Raw genomic sequence first — 18,465 nt, 5'->3', positions numbered from 1 at the left:
AACAGTTAAACATAAGCACTGAATAAATATTTAGGGATTTAAAATTCAACAAAACTAATTTTCTTTATGCAAAGGAAATGTGTGGGTATAGAGAAAAATAATTACGTTAATAATATGGAAGTCCTGTAGCTAATTGTCAAATTTGGAAAGAGCCCCCTAAAATATTGTGCTTAAATTCAGAATAATTCACATGCTTGATGTCTAGGGGTAAAATATTTGTAAGATGGTTCACTTCAGCTTTTTGTTTTTTATTGACTATTTTCACCAAATGCCATTTCTATTCTTGTCTAACCTACTTAAATATTGATATTAATTTTACATTTTAATGCACATCTGAATGCATAATAATTTTGGAGATTAAATGTACATTTAATTTTCATAAATGAGAAAATTGCTACATTTAACATTATTTCTAATAATTTAGTATCTCATTTCATCATTCTTTCACTGGTTTTGGTTTTCTTAACCTATTTAAAATGAGGATCAGTAGTTTCCCTTGTGATTACTCCTATGTTCATGATTCCTCGAAGATTTTCTTTTTAAAATTATTTGAAAAACTAAGGCTTGACATATTTCAGACAATGCTGAATATGCATTAAAAAGCAGACATTTTATTCAAGAAATTATTTATAATGAGAAATATTAAGAATACCAAGAATATATAGTATGAATCTGCACTATAGTGAGAGGTCTAAGAACCAGGCTCACCTCGTTTATCAGCATTTTTCACCTCATTTTCTAGTTTTAAAAATTCTAATTGTTATCCTTAAAAGAATGTTGCATAGACTGGTGGAATGGGATGTACTTTTTAAAATATCCTTTTTAAGAATTCATTTTTAATAGAAAAAAAAGTAGCAGCAGGAGATTAACAAGCTGTTTTAAATTATAATAGGTTATCTGTTTTAAATTATAATAGGTTATATTAGAAAAAGGCCGCATGGGCTTAGTAAGATGCTCCTAAGCCAAACTCGAACAAATAATCTCTATTTTTAGTAACACGATTTAATTTTATAATAAAATGCAATTTAACAGATATCTTTACTTAAAATGAGTAAAAATGTTTTCTGACTTGTCCTTTTATTGGTGGTAGGTAGGTAAGGAAAGTACTATTTTTAGACATGATCTTAAGCTACTAACTACAGGTCCACAATGTCTTATTTATAATTTGAAATTCTAAAAGTACTGAAAGACTTTTTTTTTTTTTAAGGGTGACTCATTTAATGGCAGACACTAATAATATGACCTGAATTGATTTGACAACAAAACCTAACCTGAAGTAACATAGGTTAGTCTAAATATTTAATGTGTGTTATTGCAAAATAGGGGATGATAATTTTGCAAAATATGGGATAATATGACAAACCTCTCTGGGGTGTTTCCATAGTATACAGTAAATATTTCATATACCATATTATTTTATTTTAAAAGAGAGAGAAAGAGAAGGAAAGGAGTCTGAATTTTAGAATATATTTAGCTCCAAAGGTTTCTGTCTGATAAAGGATTATGGACTTGTGTTCTGAATAACACTCTTAAACTAGTATTTTGAATTGGTGGTGAACATTAAAATTTTATTGGTAAAACTAAAATTGAGAGACAATATAGTATGTAGTACTTTATTGTTAAATTCTATAGATAGAGCTTAATTACCAAATATGTGGGAAGACTATGTGAAAAGTAGAAGAGCTCACTGATTACTTTGTAGATACCAACTATAAATAAATATGTTACTTAAATTAGATACTGGAGGATTGAGATAGGAGGAAGAAGATACTAGCAATTTCAGTATTGCTTATAGTAGGGAGCCAGTGGATAGTAGCCAAAAAAGAGGGAATTTAGGGTATTATATAAAAATAGTATTAAAGTTACCTGTGGGATAAGGAGAAACTAGGTTAAAGTAGACAGGAAGAGTATATCTTTGAGTATATCTTTTTTTATGGTTTTGCTTTAGATTCATCTAAACATTTTGCAGACATATATAACAACATTAATTAAAAATATAGTGCCTAAAAGTCAAAAGTGAAATAAAAGTGTACTTCCAGTTAGTGATGTAATCACCCAAAGCAGACTGTTCCAAGTGACTTACGTACACCGTGATGTATAGGTATCTTGACTTGGGTAATTCTGAGGGTAAAATAGAATTGCCCCTCAGAAAGATTTTTGTTTATTATATTGTTGATGATAGTGTTGACATTTTAAATCTTGGCTATTGTGTATATATTGTGAGATAAAATAAAAGAACAGTTATGAAGGCAGCTTTGAAAATAGGGTTTTGGCATGCGAGAAAGGAGAAACAGATGTACAACTAATGAGATGTAAGTTAAAACTCTCTAAACCTGAGTTTGGATTAGAATTATCAGTATATACTCATGTATGTGTGTGTATGTATATACACATGTATGTGACATTTTCTAGCTCTGTGTACTAAAAAGGCAGTCAGCACCCCTTAGCACCCAGATTGTGGTTTCTAAATACCATTTCCCACTGAAAGGAAAGGAATTAGGGCTCCTTTAAATAGATGGCTGATTACAGGTCTAAGACAAGAAAAAGATAAGATATGCCTAGACTGAGGTATAACCCTAGAAAGCAAAGAAGCTCTCTGAGACAACTAGCAATGGTTACAAAGTCTTGGGAGCTAATTTGAATAAGCTTCCACTGTCCAAATATGGTACAATTTGAGTGTCAGTAGGGATAACTACAAATAATTGAAACCCATCAAATATGTCTAAATCTGTGAACACAATTGTTTTTAACTTGCTGATCATCTTTAGAGAAATGCTGGGATGTTAATTGTTTTGAAAATTAGTTGTTCAGTTGCTAAGTCATGTCTGATACTTTGCCACCCCATGGACTGCAGCACTCCTAGGCTCCCATCTCCTTCACTATCTCCCAGAGTTTGCTCAAATTCATGTCTGTCGAGTTGGTGATGCTGTCTAACCACCTCTGCTGCCCTCTTTTTCTTTTGCCTTCAGTCTTCCCCAGCATCAAGATCTTTTCCAGTGAGTTGACACTTCGTGTCAGGTGGCCGAGGTATGCTTCAACAATGGTCCTTCCAATGAATATTCAGGGTTGATTTCCTTTAGGATTGACTGGTTTGATCTCCTTGCTGTCCAAGGGACTCTGCAGAGTCTTCTCCAGCACCACATTTCAAAAGCATCAATTCTTTAGCGCTCAACCTTCTTTATGGTCTGACTCTTACATCTGTACATGACTACAAGACTTCCCTGGTGGCTCAGATGGTAAAGCGTCTGTCTGCGATTGGGAAACCCGGGTTCAATCCCTGGGTTGGGAAGATCCTCTGGAGACGAAAATGGCAATCCACTCGAATACTGTTGCCTGGAAAATCCCATGGACAGAGGATCCTGCTAGGCTATAGTCCATGGGGTCGCAAAGAGTCGGACACGACTGAGCGACTTCACTTTCATTGGAAAAACTATAACTTTGACTATCCAGACCTTTGTTGGAAAAGTGGTATCTTTGCTTTTTAATTTGCTGTTTAGGTTTGTCATAGCTTTTCCTTGAAAGAAGCAAGAGTCTTTTTATTTCATGGTTGCAGTCACTGTCTGTAGTGATTTTGAGGCTAAAGAAAATTAATAAATAAAGGTAAAGAATCATTTATTCTGACCTTTCTGTGCAAACAACGGAATTGTTGATAGATGAGTTTCTCTTACAAAAGTGTTTTAGCCAAAGAATAAAGAAGGAATGATAGAATATTACCATGTTGCAACCCCTAGTGAATTAATAGTTCTAGTTGGTGATTACTGAGAATGAGAACTAGACATTTAATACCTGTGTTGGAAATATACATCACCACCTGTGAAGCAATCTTGACAAACTTTAAAAGTACCAAAATGACCCTAAATCTGATTAAGTCACTAGATCTGTCAATTACTGTAATTACAAGGATCAGAAAAACATGTTAAGGTACACCATAGTGATACATTTGGCAAATTCAGACTGGGAAACAACCAGATAACCTGATTTCGCAAGAGTACTGGAGTAGGTTGCCATTGCCTTCTCCAAGACTGCTACAAATTGGTAATTGTTGAGCTTTGTCTTCCTAGTCCCTCTACTTTTGTTATGTTTTTCTTTCCTTTATTACAGAAACTACAAAAGTAACTGCTGCGCAGGAGGAAAAAACAAGTGATAGGAAGAAGTGAAAATAGAAAGCCATAGTTGTAATGGTCTTTGGTGTTTGCATGGTAAGGGGTTTGATATTTATGGAGTGGAATCTACAATCAGGAAACTTTTTTATTGTTCACCCACAATGCGAAGCACTAGAGATTAATTTAAGATCTGTCCTTTAACCGTAGTTTGGTGATAAAGTAGGAAGTTAAACAGTTTAAGAACCGTATCAAAATCAACAGTGCAGTTAGATGTAAAGAAGCATAAGGAAGACATGGCTATTCCCATCAGAAAGGTTGATACAGGACTGAGGACTTTTGAGATGCTTCCTTGTTGAGGGGAAAGACACTAGATTAGGGATCAGAATGACTGGTATCTAGTTTTGGCCTTGCCATTTTACTATATGGATAAAATTTTGGGGCCAACCCAATATTTTACTTTAGATAAGTCACTTTGTGTTTCTACCTTAACTGCCTCATTCAGAGATGAGAGGATGAAACCTGTCCTCTCTACATTGAAGACTTGATATGAGAATAAAATGACTTCATGTGTGGAAAAGTGTTTTGTAAACTATTTATCCCTATTAGAAGATACTTCTGCTACAGTCATTAGAAGAATGTAAAAAGGGGGAACTCATGTCATTGCTTTCCTGTCTTAGTGGGTCTTTTTTCCATTTACTTTTCAAAAATTATGATTAAAGATACAGGTAACATGGCATTTACCGATTGAACCAGTTATGAGTGTACATTCACACTGCTGTGTAGCCACCGCCACCATCCATCTCCAGACCTTTTCGTTTTCGCCAGTGGCACCCCAGCCCCTGGCAACCCCCATTATTCTTTCTGTCTCTGTGACTTTAACTACTCTACGTGCCTCATATAAGTAGCATCACATAATATTAGTCCTTCTGTCATTCTGAGACTCTTTGTTATCTGTTGCAAACATTGACAGGACATTCATAAATGATACCTTCCATCAGAAGTAGATGAATTACCATATTGAGATAATGCTGTATTATATGTTCAAGTGTTAAGCCTCTAGAGCAGTGAAAATATAGTCATCCCTCAGTATCCAAGGGGGGTGGATTACAGGATCCTCACACATATAAAAATCTGTGGATGCTCAAGTCCCGTACGTAAAGTAGCATAGGACTTGGATATAACATGCACATATCCCCCATATACTTGAGATCATCTCTGGATTACTTATAATAACTAATACAGTATAAATGCCATGTAAATAGTTGAGAACGTGTACAATTCAAGTTTTGCGTTTTGGAACTTTTTGGAATTTTTTTCTGAACAGTTTGTGTCTACAGTTGGGTCAGTCTGCAGATGCAGAAACTGTGGATACAGAAGGTCAACTATGTTAGGAAACTCTTGTTTGTAGATTTCTCCTTTAATGTATTCTCTGTTTGCATTATGTCTTCCTTGGTGTGTCTTTCTGGGACCTCAAGCCCATTATCCTTATTACTCCCACTTCACCCACAAATTGCTTGTCCTGTGTTTTTTCTTGGTTCACAGCATTGCCAACCACATTGCAAAGTCGACTTTATCATCTTCCCACTTCTTCCTTTCCACCGCCTCCCTCACCAATTAGGTAAGCGTTTACTATGTGTTCTGTGATAAAGACTTCATCTGGGTCATCTTAGTGTTTTGTTATAGATGCCCTAAACAAATGCAAAATAGTGTTTTAAGATGTAGACTTGTATTACATAAACAGGACCTAGAATTTGTGTTCTGGTCTGATTTGTTTGGACTGTAATATTCTCGTCCAGCATTTCAGCTACGAGTAAGTGGCACAGGATAAGCAGTGGGGTTGAGGAAAGAAAGGAGAAAATATTTTATCATTATCCAAGAAAGGCCTCATAAAATCCTTAGGAGGGGAAGAGTTTTGTCTGACTTTGTGCTTCTCACTTTACCTAAGAGGTGGTGTTGTCTCTGTAAGAGGGGTCTTTCATAGTGGAGGTTTCTTAAAATTTGTTCATTCTCAGACCTACAGTGTGAGAAGTTCCTACTTCTTTACTAGGACTTATGTCTGCAAGATTCTTTCTAACTGTGAACTTCAGGAGACTTTTAGGAAGAGAAATATCTCTTCATTTGATATCCTAACAAAGAGTCTGTGAGTATCAGAGGTATTCTGATGGGCAGAAGCCTGTCAGAATGAAATGAGTGACCATTATTAAGGTGAGGGCCATATTGTATGTCTTATGCTTGGCTGAAAATATAAACTAGTGGGTTTTCCCTCATATCTGTTCAGACTCTCTTACTCTGGGCGATGGGAGGAAAAATAAAATTTTAGTACAAAGTTAACTCCAGCCCCTAAACCATTATTATCTTCCTATTTATGAGAACTTGAATAATTCCTAGGACCATTCACATGCTGATTCTCCTGATGATCAGAAGTTACGGTTGTCCTTATGGAGACTGCCCCGGATGAGGGGCCTTTGAAGGCTGCGTTCCTGTTTCTGTTTTGCTCTTGTTCTTTCCTTCTCCGTCTGCAGCCGTAGTGTCAGGCTCACTGTCAGCTTCACCAGGACGTTTCCTTTCTTCTCCAGGTTTTCTAGGGGAGCCCACAGAAACTCATCAACAAGAAATATGCCCTTGTATTTTGTTTTTTAACATTCACTGAGTTGGTGTCAGAAAATCTAAACTTTGTCTTTGAGTTAAGTTTATGAGAAATTCCATGTTTTTCCTTCAAATTCAGTTGCTTTGAACATGTTTTCTGATTTCAGCTATAGTTCTCTCTACTGATCCTCTGTAGGTTCCTATCTAGACTCAGATTTGTCATTGCCTTCTCCATATCATCCAGAGCTGCTTTTCTATACAGCACTAAGTGTTAGTTGCTCAGTCGTGTCCGATTCGTGCGACCCCATGGACTGGAGCCACCAGGCTCCTCTGTCCATGGGTTTCTCCAGGCAAGAATACTGGAGTGGGTTGCCATTTCCTTCTCCAGGGGATCTTCCCAATCCAGGGATCAAACTCAGATCTCCTGCCTTGCAGGCAGATTCTTTACCATCTGAGCCACCAGGAAAGCCCACTAAACCAGCAGTGAAAACGGTTGTCCCCAGTTAGAAAAGTGATTTCATTTATTCACTCAAATAATGTGTGCCTGGCTCAAAACTAGTCTTCCTACTGTGAACACAAAAGTTCCAAACAGCACCATTCACCATAAAAGTTGATTGAGCTTGGAAGGCTTCATAATCATTTTCCACCCTCTGTTTGTACGCCCTTAGTACTACCTGCTAGAGAAAATTTATCCTGCTGCTTCTAGAGCTGCCTTAGTTAGGGGGAGTACAGTTTATTGCTAAGAAGACAACAGAAGCTTTGGTGCTGGGGATAGCTGAGCCAAGCTGCTCTGATCCAGCTTGCCCCACTGGGTGTCACTTAACCTCTGCTAGAGACCCAGACAAGGGTCTAAACCCCCTTCCACTTTGATCTTATCTATTTAAAGATGCCTTCAAAAGGCAAAGGTCTTGCTGACTGCTTCTGACTTACTATTCACAGTCTTTTTGCTTTGTTGTTCTTATGTGTCCGAGGATAGAACTGAAGGTTCTATCTGAGAGGTATTTGGAGAATCAAGTGGGTTTAACACATATAAAGGCCCTAAGCAGAGTTTGGTATATAAATGATAGCTATTATTTTGGGTAAAACATGCTTGGGAATGAAAATGGACATAGGGAATCATATTGTTTTAACTTTTAGGTTTGTTTTTATCTTTTAAAACTTTTTTTCTAGCTCTACAAATGTGAGATTTGACTATAGAAGCTATCATTCATCCTGCTTTGCCTCATTAGGCCTGGGTGGTACCCTTTTTCACTCTCACGTATCCTGATTTGAATGATGTAGTCCTCTTAGATTTGACAGAGGTGAAATATTACTATAGTTTTGCATTTCTTTTTAATTATGAATTGTTTTTCATAGTCACATGTGTCCCACGTTCCTGTTCTTCTATAATTATACCTAATAATCGGACTAAGTGGAAAACATACTTAAAATTCAAAATTCAGTTGCCCATTTTTTTCATTGAAACAATAACATTTATTATAGAAATAACTCCCTTCCCCATCCTCATTTTACAAATCAATAAGTCTTACACTTCAGTGAATTTTAGGAACCCTGTTTTGACTTATTTTATACATGTGGCCCATACATCTCAACTTTGGTTTATAAAAACTGAGATTCATAGAAGTTAAATGTACTTATCCCGTGTGAGTGATAAAATTAGTTATGAGAAAGAACTATCTCAGATGCAGTAAAAGCGCGTTTGTAAGTCCAGTTTGTTCGTTAAGTCCAACAAAGTTAACCTAGGTACCCAACTAACACAGTCAGCTATATAGTACTGTACTGGAATATGGAATAGGTTTATAATACTTTTCACACAGATACTACACAGAAAACAAACACAAAAATAAAGCATTTTAAATCTTAAAGTACAGTACCTTGAAAAGCACAATGGTACAGTACAACAGCTGGCATACAGAGGCTGGCATCAAGTGAACAGGCGAGAAGAGTCCTGACTGGTGGAGGGACAGGAGGCGGGAGATGGTAGAGCTGAAGGATAGATGGCAATAGGAAATGGAAGGCACGCGCAGTTTCACTCATGCCTAGTGGTGATGGAACACACATTCGCATCTTTGAAAGTTCACAAACTTGAAGGCTTTCATGCATGGGACTGACTTACTGTACCTGACACTCATTGTTCTGTCTGCAGCCTAAAAGGTAAAAACATATTTTTATGGCAAAGGTCAGAGTTTTCCAGGTGTGTTATGCAAGTCTGTTTTACTGCTCTGTGGGGGCAAAAGGGCTCCTTTAGATTAAACTGAATACTTCCTTTTGGAGGTTCACAGTCCACCTTAGCACGAAAGGTGCTAAAAAAAGTTCTGAAGTAAGGAAAAGTATAGCTTTGTTTAATTCTGCATTTTCTAAAACATTGGGAAAACTTTTTGGAAATGCTGGCCCTCTCCAGGGATTTTGGCGGGGGTTGGGGGGGTGGTGGCGTTTAGGGGAGAGGTTGATTTTCGTTCTCAATTCTTTTTCATTGGGTTGTAAATTTTCTCTGTTGCATTCAGCATGACTTTTTTCTCCCATAGTTGGATATGCTACAATCACTGAAGCTTATTTTAAGCCAGTTGGATCCTCTGATTGAGATTGGTCATGTCAACTATTAGCAGGAGCTCTCCCAGAAAGGTGATTCTGGAAAAATGATTTATCAGCTTTCTAGGACCATTTGCATCCTGTGGGCCTCTCCCAGTCCCTGAGGCCCTCCCTTTCCCTTTCCTGTCTATCATCCAAAGGTTACATTTCATCCTGTTTTATGTAGGAGACAGTCAAAGCTGGCCCAGAATGAAAATATCCCTGAAGAGTTTTAAGACTGTGATTAACTCTCACTTCTAGTGTCTAAAGGCAGCAGATTCAATTAAGAAATAAATAACAAGATTCTGTGTTCCGTTTGGCATGAGTTTTTGGTTACCTAAGAAATAAATTGTTTCCTGAGAATTTCAAGAAATACGGCTTTAGTAACTTTAGTGACTCCTAGGATTTGGGATTGGGGACGCAGGAGGGATTTAAGGATTATATCTGATCCAGAAAGTCTCTCCCATCAAGTCTTTCCAAGGCCTATGTACTTTAGTTTCAGAGCTCTAATAGGAGATATGAATGTCACCCAAAGCAGTTCATCTTCAAGGGGATTTCCATTGACTAGGAGCTGCCAGGAAGAGACACTGTCCCTAAGTCCTTTAGACTTTTTTGTCTCAAATCACTTCATCAGAGACCCCAGCTGTCCTTGTGGTGCTAATTATAGTGGCAAATGGCCAAGCATCAGTATCTCAGCTGTGACTTCTCTAGTGTTTGCTGGGTGTTCTTGTGTCTTCATTGGGGCTGGTGAGGTTTTCTAACCTTTCTGTGGATACCTTATAGAGTATCTAATTGTGCTAATCATAAAATTGAGCTTTTTTTTAAAAATCATTTTTGGCCTGGTTTAAATCTTAAACAGACCAGTGTAAAAATGTTTTCTGTCCCTGCAGACTTTGCAGAATTCTCTGATGAAGACAGTTCTCGTGTGTGTGCACACGTGTGCGCGTGCACATGCACGCACAGATGAGAGGATAGCTAACTTCATCTTATTTATGTGATGGAATGAGAACAGGTTAACTTTGTCCATTTCTGTAGACACTCTGGCTTTTCTTCGTCTGGACGCAAGTCTCCGTTCTCGGTTTGCTTCCTCAGCATACTTTGTGCTGTGTTAGTGAACTTACTCTGCAGTCATTAGAAATCAAAAAGCAAAACTACAGAATGAAGCAACATGAAACTTCAAGAATGAGTAAAGAAGGAAGTGAGAAGAAGGCTACCATAGGAGTGACACTCTACCAGCACTTTCCATTGTCCACCATTACGTCCATGTTCAGAGCTCGTCTTTTTAATCTTTTTTTTCTCATTTTGATAAAGGCTTTTATTTTGCATATTTTTACTCTGGACTTTTTTCTTAGTATATTTCAGACTTCTTTGTTCGCATAGGATTGCTTATGCTGTTTCTATGTTTTAAATACAAATTTTTAGTGACTGAGAATAGGACTTGACTTGAAAATAAGACCACAAACTTGGCTTCCAGAATCTGTTTTTTCTTTCTTTTTTGTTGTAATATTTATAGTTGATTGACAGCATTGTGCTAGTTCCAGGTGTACACCTTCAGATTCCTTTCCATTATAGGTTACTACAAGATACTGAATATAGTTCCCTGCGCTATAGAATAAATCCTTGTTGTTTATCTATTTTGTATATAGTAGTGTGTATCTGTTAATCCTTTATCCCTCCCCTTCCCCTTTGATAACCATAATTTGTTTTCTATGTCTGTGAATCTTTGTTTTGTAAATAAGTTGATTTGTATTTTTTTTAAGAAAGCCTGTTTTCTCTTAAAGAACCAGTAAAAATGCAATAGAATCTTGAAGCTTTTAAGGAATTCAAAAACTAAGATTTATTAATTAGGCTTTGGTAGTGGTGGTAGTTTAGTTGCTAAGTCGTTTCTGACTCTTGCGACCACATGGACTGTAGCCCACAGGGCTCCTTTCTCCATGGTATTTCCCAGGCAGAAATACTGGAGTGACTTGCCATTTCCTTCCCCAAGGGATGTTCCTGACCCAGCAGTTGAAGCCCGGTCTTCTGCATTACAGGTGATCTCCTGCATTGCAGATGGATTCTTTACTGACTGAGCCACGAGGGAAGCCCGTTATTTAAACTTACTGTTTTTTGAAGTTTGAACTGAAATTAACACAAGCAGATTTAGTTTCTATTTTATAATAATTGACAGCATTCAAAATGAATCACAAAAAATTGCCTTTTCTACAGTATATATGTAATATATATTTCATATATACATATATATTTCATATATATGATATATATATTTCATATATATGATATATATATTACATATATACATATATTTCATATATATATAAAATGTATATATACAAAAAGTCTAATGTGCTGTGTTCTGTGGTAGGTAAATTTCAAATAGGAAATTAAATTTACTTATGAGCATATGATTTGATTGAAGTTACTGCTACTTTGCATAGTATCTAGTTAGCAGAGTTTCCCAATCTCCTCTTGAACACTGTAGGCAGGTAATTCTATGCTTACTAGATAAACAAACTTCCATATGATCATAGTGGGAAAAGATTGAAGGAAAGCACAGATGTTAAGTGATTTTCTTAAATTTGATTTCATAAGGTTACACTATGTGAGTGAGTGAGTGAGTGAGTGAGTGAAGTCACTCAGTCGTGTCCGACTCTTTGTGACCCCATGAACTGTAGCCTATCAGGCTTCTCCGTCCGTGGGATTTTCCAGGCAAGAGTGCTCGAGTGGATTGCCATTGCCTTCAGGAGATCTTCCCGACCTAGGGATCAAACCCGGGTCTCCCGCATTGCTGGCAGACGCTTTACCGTCTGAGCCACCAGGGAAGCCCCTACACTGTGTAGCAGAAATGAAAATAAATGCCGAGAATCTTGACATAATTCTGTTTTCCAGCAGGGTTTTTGTGATGTGTGTGTTTTAACTCTTAACTGTTAAAAAATTTCATCCTTCATTATGAGGCCATATTAACTGCCTACTGACTGGTTTCCTAACAGTTCCAATAATAGATTTTAAATTGTGTTTTCTCTTAAACCATTATTGCTTTTGGTCAAATAAATTTTATATATCTGGATGGTATAAAGATTTAGAAGTATCCTATTAACACTCTTCTCTCAGAATTTCTTCTCTTTGTGCTTGTATCTTCAGCTTGCAGCTCTGAGAGTTAAGGTTCTGTAATGTGGAATTCATTCCATAACTGTTAAAATTATCTCTTACTGGTACTGCCCTGTCCTTCCTAAGCCATAATATCAGGTAAAAGAAAGTAGTGTTTTTATTTCAGGACTTTATGGGGAGGAAAGATGAAAGTTTTTGTTTTTCCTTGTGTCTCCTCACTGTATGTATTATAATTTCCTCAAAATTGTTACAGAACAAGTAGCCTAAAGATAATTTAGTTTGAACTATCTTTCCTTCCCCCTCTTTCAGCAAAATGCCTGAATAAATCTGATATGGTACTTTTTGCTTTCTTAGAATGTATATAATTGGTACATTTTCTGGCGCAAAATTGCAGGTAGCAAGGATTCATAAGTCGAATTTAGCTGTTTAATTACATTTTCTGAAATTTTTGCATGTGAATTTGACAGTATGTTATTACTTGCAAATAAAAGTCATTTTCAATAACTTTTTCTTTTTTAGCTGTGCAATTTGAGATACATTTGAAACAATAAAATTATTTTTGTTTCATATCAAGAAATGGATGAAAAGAGGCTACTGGATCCAGGGTTGAAAGTTCGTAAAGGCCTCTGGGATCATACTCTGAAGAACCAGCAGATGGAATGCCTGAGTGACTGAAGAAAATGGGTGCTAATGCATCTAGCTATCCTCATTCATGTTCCCCGAGGGTAGGGGGAAATTCTCAAGCCCAGCAGACTTTTATAGGTAACCATTTCAGTTTTTCTAACCTCATTTTCTTTTGTGGATATAAATAGGATTGTGTTTTCAGTGGTCTTTTTGGATGAAAAGAGGGTTGAGCTGTGGAAAAAGTTAATATATATAATAATTCTGCAGCATCCATGTTTTTTTCCTACCAGGTGTAAATCTGGCTTATATGATTCTTATCCTAACCAAGCTGCTGTAGCACAGTTGATCTTTGATTGTTTCTTGTGTCTTGTTTCATTTGTTGTGCCCATAGAAATTTAGCATTTTTTTATAATGAATAATCTGCTCTGTTTTTCCCTATTCCTTATTTAATATAAAAATGAGTTATTTGAACTTTTTAATGTTCCTTTATAAAAACAAAAATCAGCTTTACTTGAATGGTTCAGAAATGTCTGTAAAAATTTTAGCACAATATGTTAAACTGAATGTTGAAAATGACTGTTAAGAAAAAAGAACTAAATTTTCACTTGTTTAATTTCCTTCTTAGGGACATCATCCTATTCTCAGCAAGGCTATGGTTGTGAATCAAAATTATATAGTCTTGACCATGGCCATGAGAAACCACAAGATAAAAAAAAGAGAACCTCTGGCCTTGCCACCCTCAAAAAGAAGTTCATCAAGCGTCGGAAATCTAATCGGTCTGCTGATCACGCCAAGCAGATGCGAGAACTCCTCTCTGGTTGGGATGTTCGAGATGTCAATGCGTTAGTGGAGGAATATGAGGGAACTTCAGCCTTAAAGGAGCTTTCTTTACAAGCCAGTGTGGCTCGACCAGAAGCCCGGACATTGCAGAAAGATATGGCCGATCTTTATGAGTACAAGTATTGTACTGATGTAGACTTAATATTTCAAGAAACTTGCTTTCCTGTTCATCGTGCCATTTTGGCGGCAAGATGTCCATTTTTTAAAACACTACTTTCTTCCTCACCTGAGTATGGGGCAGAGATCATCATGGACATCAATACAGCTGGTATAGATATGCCCATGTTTTCTGCTTTGCTCCACTACCTTTACACGGGAGAGTTTGGAATGGAGGACTCAAGGTTTCAAAATGTTGATATCCTCGTTCAGCTTAGGGAAGAATTTGGAACACCAAATTCCCTTGATGTAGATATGCGTGGACTCTTTGATTACATGTGCTATTATGATGTCGTCCTTAGTTTTTCTTCAGACTCTGAACTGGTTGAAGCTTTTGGTGGAAATCAGAACTGTTTAGATGAAGAGCTCAAAGCTCACAAGGCTATTATTTCAGCACGGTCCCCATTTTTTCGAAATTTGTTACAAAGAAGGATACGGACTGGTGAAGAAATCACAGACCGAACTTTGAGGACTCCCACAAGAATTATATTAGATGAGTCCATTATACCAAAAAAATATGCAAAAGTGATATTACACTGTATGTATACTGACATGGTGGACCTGGCCGTTTTGCACTGCAGCCCCTCTGTGGGGAGTCTCAGTGAAGTTCAGGCTCTCGTCGCAGGGAAGCCAAACATGACCAGGGCGGAAGAAGCCATGGAGCTTTACCACATAGCACTGTTCTTGGAATTTAACATGCTTGCACAAGGTAACGAAATTCTGATTTTTAGTTTTAATCTTGATCTCTGGAATTGCACATTTGTCTGCCAGATTGAAAGCACAGCTATCATGTTCCATGATTTCAGTGTTTGGGATGTGACAGAGTCAGTTTTTTCAAATCTATAGTTATGACATCTGAGACAGAGTGAGGGTTAGTGTTAATGTGGCTCTTCATTTGGTATTAAAACCAAGCATTCAAAACTATTGATTAAGAATAGATGAGACTTGAGGCTCTTTCTTCCCTAATGTAAGATGATAGGTGTGAAAATATGTAATTACCCAGCTACTGCCCTGTCTGCTCTTGAGCTTTGAGCTAGTCCTGTTTCCCAGATTTCAAGGTTATTCTTGGTCTGAGACTCCTTGGGTAATTTAGATTCTCGTATATATACTCAGTGCCTTATTGATACTTAAATATTTAGAATAAGAATGAAAGTTCATTACAAAAATGAAGATAGTCTCATTTAGATACAGATGTATTTGAATCAAAAAGTTGGGCAAGGTTTCTGACTTATATTTTTTAAATATTCTCTATCTTTTCAAGTTCAGCTATGCATCAAGCAACAGCTTGTGGAGTATAAAGCAGTTTGTTCTTAAACTCATGTGCCTTCTTCATTTAATTTAAAGTAAATTTACTTAAGTTGGAATGACACATTTTTTGTGTTATAGGCAAATAATTGCACTACAGCTACACTAGAAGAATACATCTTTTAGTGTATATCTGTGGTAAACATTAGAATCATAACATTTCAGAGCTGGAAAGAGACCTTCCGTGGGAGAGAAAGGGAATTTGCTGTCTTGACAGAATGTACTCTTAGCTTTCTTTGATTATATGTTAAAAGTAAACAAGCTATATGACATGAAGGTACTTCAGAAATGTAGCTGATGCATGTTTGCTGAAAAAACACTAGAAGTTGCAAATTAGCAGAGAATGTTAATGATTTGGGTAAAAGATAAATATTTAAATAAGGAAAACTAAGCACATTTTTTAGTTTGGAAAAAAATCTGTATTGTGTGGCTAAATCAACAAGTCAGTAGAACTTTGAAAAAAATAAAAGCCCCAGTTAAGTAACAGTGTCAGTAATAAAATGGGAGAGATTATTGAAAGACATTGATAAGCACAAGTGAAAAAAGTTGAGATTTCTATTACATAAAGAATCTTTTAAAAAATCTTATTTTACCATTTCCTGTGTAGTAGTAGTACTGATTTTGTTTTATTGCCAAATCAGAATGTCATTAAAATATTTTCTTGCTGTGAGTAACAGTAGACCATTAGATATCAGACTATAGGAAAATATGTTATCAAAAATAACCTAGCAGCTTGCCCTACCATTCTTTCATTCTGTAAAACCAAATTTGTCAGAAAATGCCTCTACAGAAAAACAGTTTGCAGCACTACCATAAAGGTGTAGTAATCTCTCTTTTCTCAAAATGGTTTTCTTTTTGAAACATTGAAATAATAAGAAACCAAAGTGTATTGTGTATACTGTCTTTAAAACTGGGAAAGCATCCCTTGGTATAGTTTTTTTGTTTTGTTGTTAAGTTTTTAACAGAAAATAAAATGGTGAACTGGCTCTTGGGATCTTGGATAATATTTGATCTAGAGTGGTTTTTTCTTTTTTATGTTGAGTTAAATTTTTATATGTATAATTTATCAGTAGCTAGAAATTTTATTTTTTGGAGCACATTTAGAGCTATAAAACCACTCCTTGCAGAACTTTAATTTTGGTTACTTAAAACAAGCAAGCAAATATTCCCTTAAATTTGAGTATACATGACTCCCTATTATTCAAATTCAGATTTTTCATTATTCAAACTACAGAGTTTGAGTTGCTTGATGTTTTGGTTTTTTGCACACTGTGTAGGCATTACCTTTCTCCCATACTCATTAGACTGTTCGTACTAGGATTTATATATAGCCAGTCATAACCAGCACAGTTTTACCCCATTCCCATGGGAAGGAGACTATTTAGTCACTTGAAGAGGGATTTTATACCATAAAGCTTAAGATCTCAGGCTCTGAAACCAGACAAACTGGATTTGAATTCTTTACTATCATGTTTTAACTTGTTTAACCTTAAAGTAAGTCATCTCTAAGCCCCTGTTTTCCCATTTGTGAAATAAGAATAGTAACACTATGAGGTAGGATTATGAGGATTAAAGGAAGTAATACATATCAGGCAATCTGAACAGTGCTCAGGACACAGTAAGCATTCAATAAATGTTAACCGCTAAATGAAAATCATCACAGCATGTATTATTCACTACCACAGTCTCTTCTAAAACTAACTTTTTAAGTTTTAAAAAATAACTTTTTAAATTATATTGACTAAACCCCGTATTGAGACTAGTTTGCAAAATTTTTTAAAGTAATCATTGTTTTTAAGACTTGACTGTAATTTTATCCCTAGCAAACTGGTGCATACCATTTATCAGACTGTTGTATCTGGCCATTTGTCACTCAGGTTTCAGCTAGAGTTCTGCAAGCATGCTGAACCTATAATGCTCTGAGGCATCTGTTATGTATAGGGAATTAGCATCTCTCCACTGCATTTAATGTGGTACTAGTTACATACCATTGTGGAGAAAGAATTAAGAAAATAGTCCCCAAAATAATTTTCTGTCTTCTATGATTCATTTGAAGACTCCTGGTTAAGAAAGCCTGTGAGACTAGCCTGGCAGCTTGAGTATAGGATCATATTGTTCTCATCCTTGTATCCCCAGTGCCTGGGGCGTAATAGGCACTGAGTAAATGTTTATGAACTAATGACTGTTAACCTTCTTATTCCAAATTAGGTTTGACTTTAAAAATTAAAGCCCAGTTTTAAAAGGAGGCAAATTCTATCAAGGGAAGCTAGGACCTCAAGACAACATATGCTCTTCAAGGTGGAGAGGTGATTTAATAGTTTTAAGAACATCATAAAAAGAGGCAGTATAGGCAGCCAGCCAGAGTAATTTGGCAAGTGGATAAAAGGGAGGATTCTTGGCTTACATTGAGAATGTGTTTTATTCAGAGAAGTAGGCAATCACTGTTAGGGAGGTGAATTAACAGGTAATGAGGCTTCAGCTTACTCATGTGTGCTACCCTTTATTAAGCTCCCACGAATACATGGTTTAGCACTTTTTCATTCTGCTTCAGTGATCCACCTGTCTGTTCTTGCATTGACGTCGTTTGCAGTTAGGTGGCAAATCCTGACCTGCCTCCTCAATTCCCTTCTAAACACAAGAGTCCTGAGGTTTATTTTCAAAGAAAGGAAAATAGATTTTGCATCTGGAAATAGCTATAAAGAAGGGTGGGGATAAGACACAGGATTGAGATCTGGAATTATGTGAAAGCCTACACACTCTACCTTTCCCTGCTCTGCTCCAAACTGGACAGATACCAGACAATAAACTGGTGCTCCAGAAGTGATCTATATGAAGAGCATATAGACCTGCTTTGGGGTTTCACGATGAAATGATGCTCAGTAGTTATACAATGAAAAAGCCGGTTTGCCTTCCAGATGTCCTACAGGGAAGACAGTCAGCAAGCCTGCTTGTGCAACAGACCTTCCAAATAGCTGTTAAACTGCCTTTAGTCTTCCATATAAAAACCCATCCAGGGTGTACTGGATGTTTGAGAAAAGCTTGCAGATTGAGACAGAAACAAGGACACATGCTAGAGGAAACACACAATGAAGGGAGAGAAGAACATGTCAATAGAATCAAAATATCCTTACATAAAATAATAGATTATTGAATAACGAGACATACGTAAGATGCT

The 18,465-nt window shown here is 36.6% G+C and overlaps 1 protein-coding gene across 5 annotated transcripts in view; it reads left to right on the top strand.

The window, feature by feature from the left end:
* The window catches only part of BTBD7 (BTB domain containing 7), an 83,491-nt gene that overhangs the window by 16,883 nt on the left and 48,143 nt on the right, over positions 1–18,465 (top strand). For 2 of the 5 annotated variants that reach the window (XM_069559947.1, XM_069559953.1), the window contains exons 2-3: positions 12,940–13,127; positions 13,615–14,694. In XM_069559947.1, the coding sequence (XP_069416048.1) occupies positions 13,046–13,127; positions 13,615–14,694 (1,162 nt within the window). In that variant the 5' untranslated portion in view covers positions 12,940–13,045. Of the gene's footprint in view, positions 1–5,645; positions 5,722–12,884; positions 13,128–13,614; positions 14,695–18,465 lie in introns of all 5 variants that reach the window. The other 3 variants (XM_069559951.1, XM_069559952.1, XM_069559948.1) reach the window with 3 other exon arrangements.

This window comes from Ovis canadensis, chromosome 18 (assembly GCF_042477335.2).
Source record: "Ovis canadensis isolate MfBH-ARS-UI-01 breed Bighorn chromosome 18, ARS-UI_OviCan_v2, whole genome shotgun sequence".
Classification (NCBI taxonomy): domain Eukaryota; kingdom Metazoa; phylum Chordata; class Mammalia; order Artiodactyla; family Bovidae; genus Ovis; species Ovis canadensis.
This window is presented reverse-complemented; position numbering and strand designations above follow the sequence as displayed.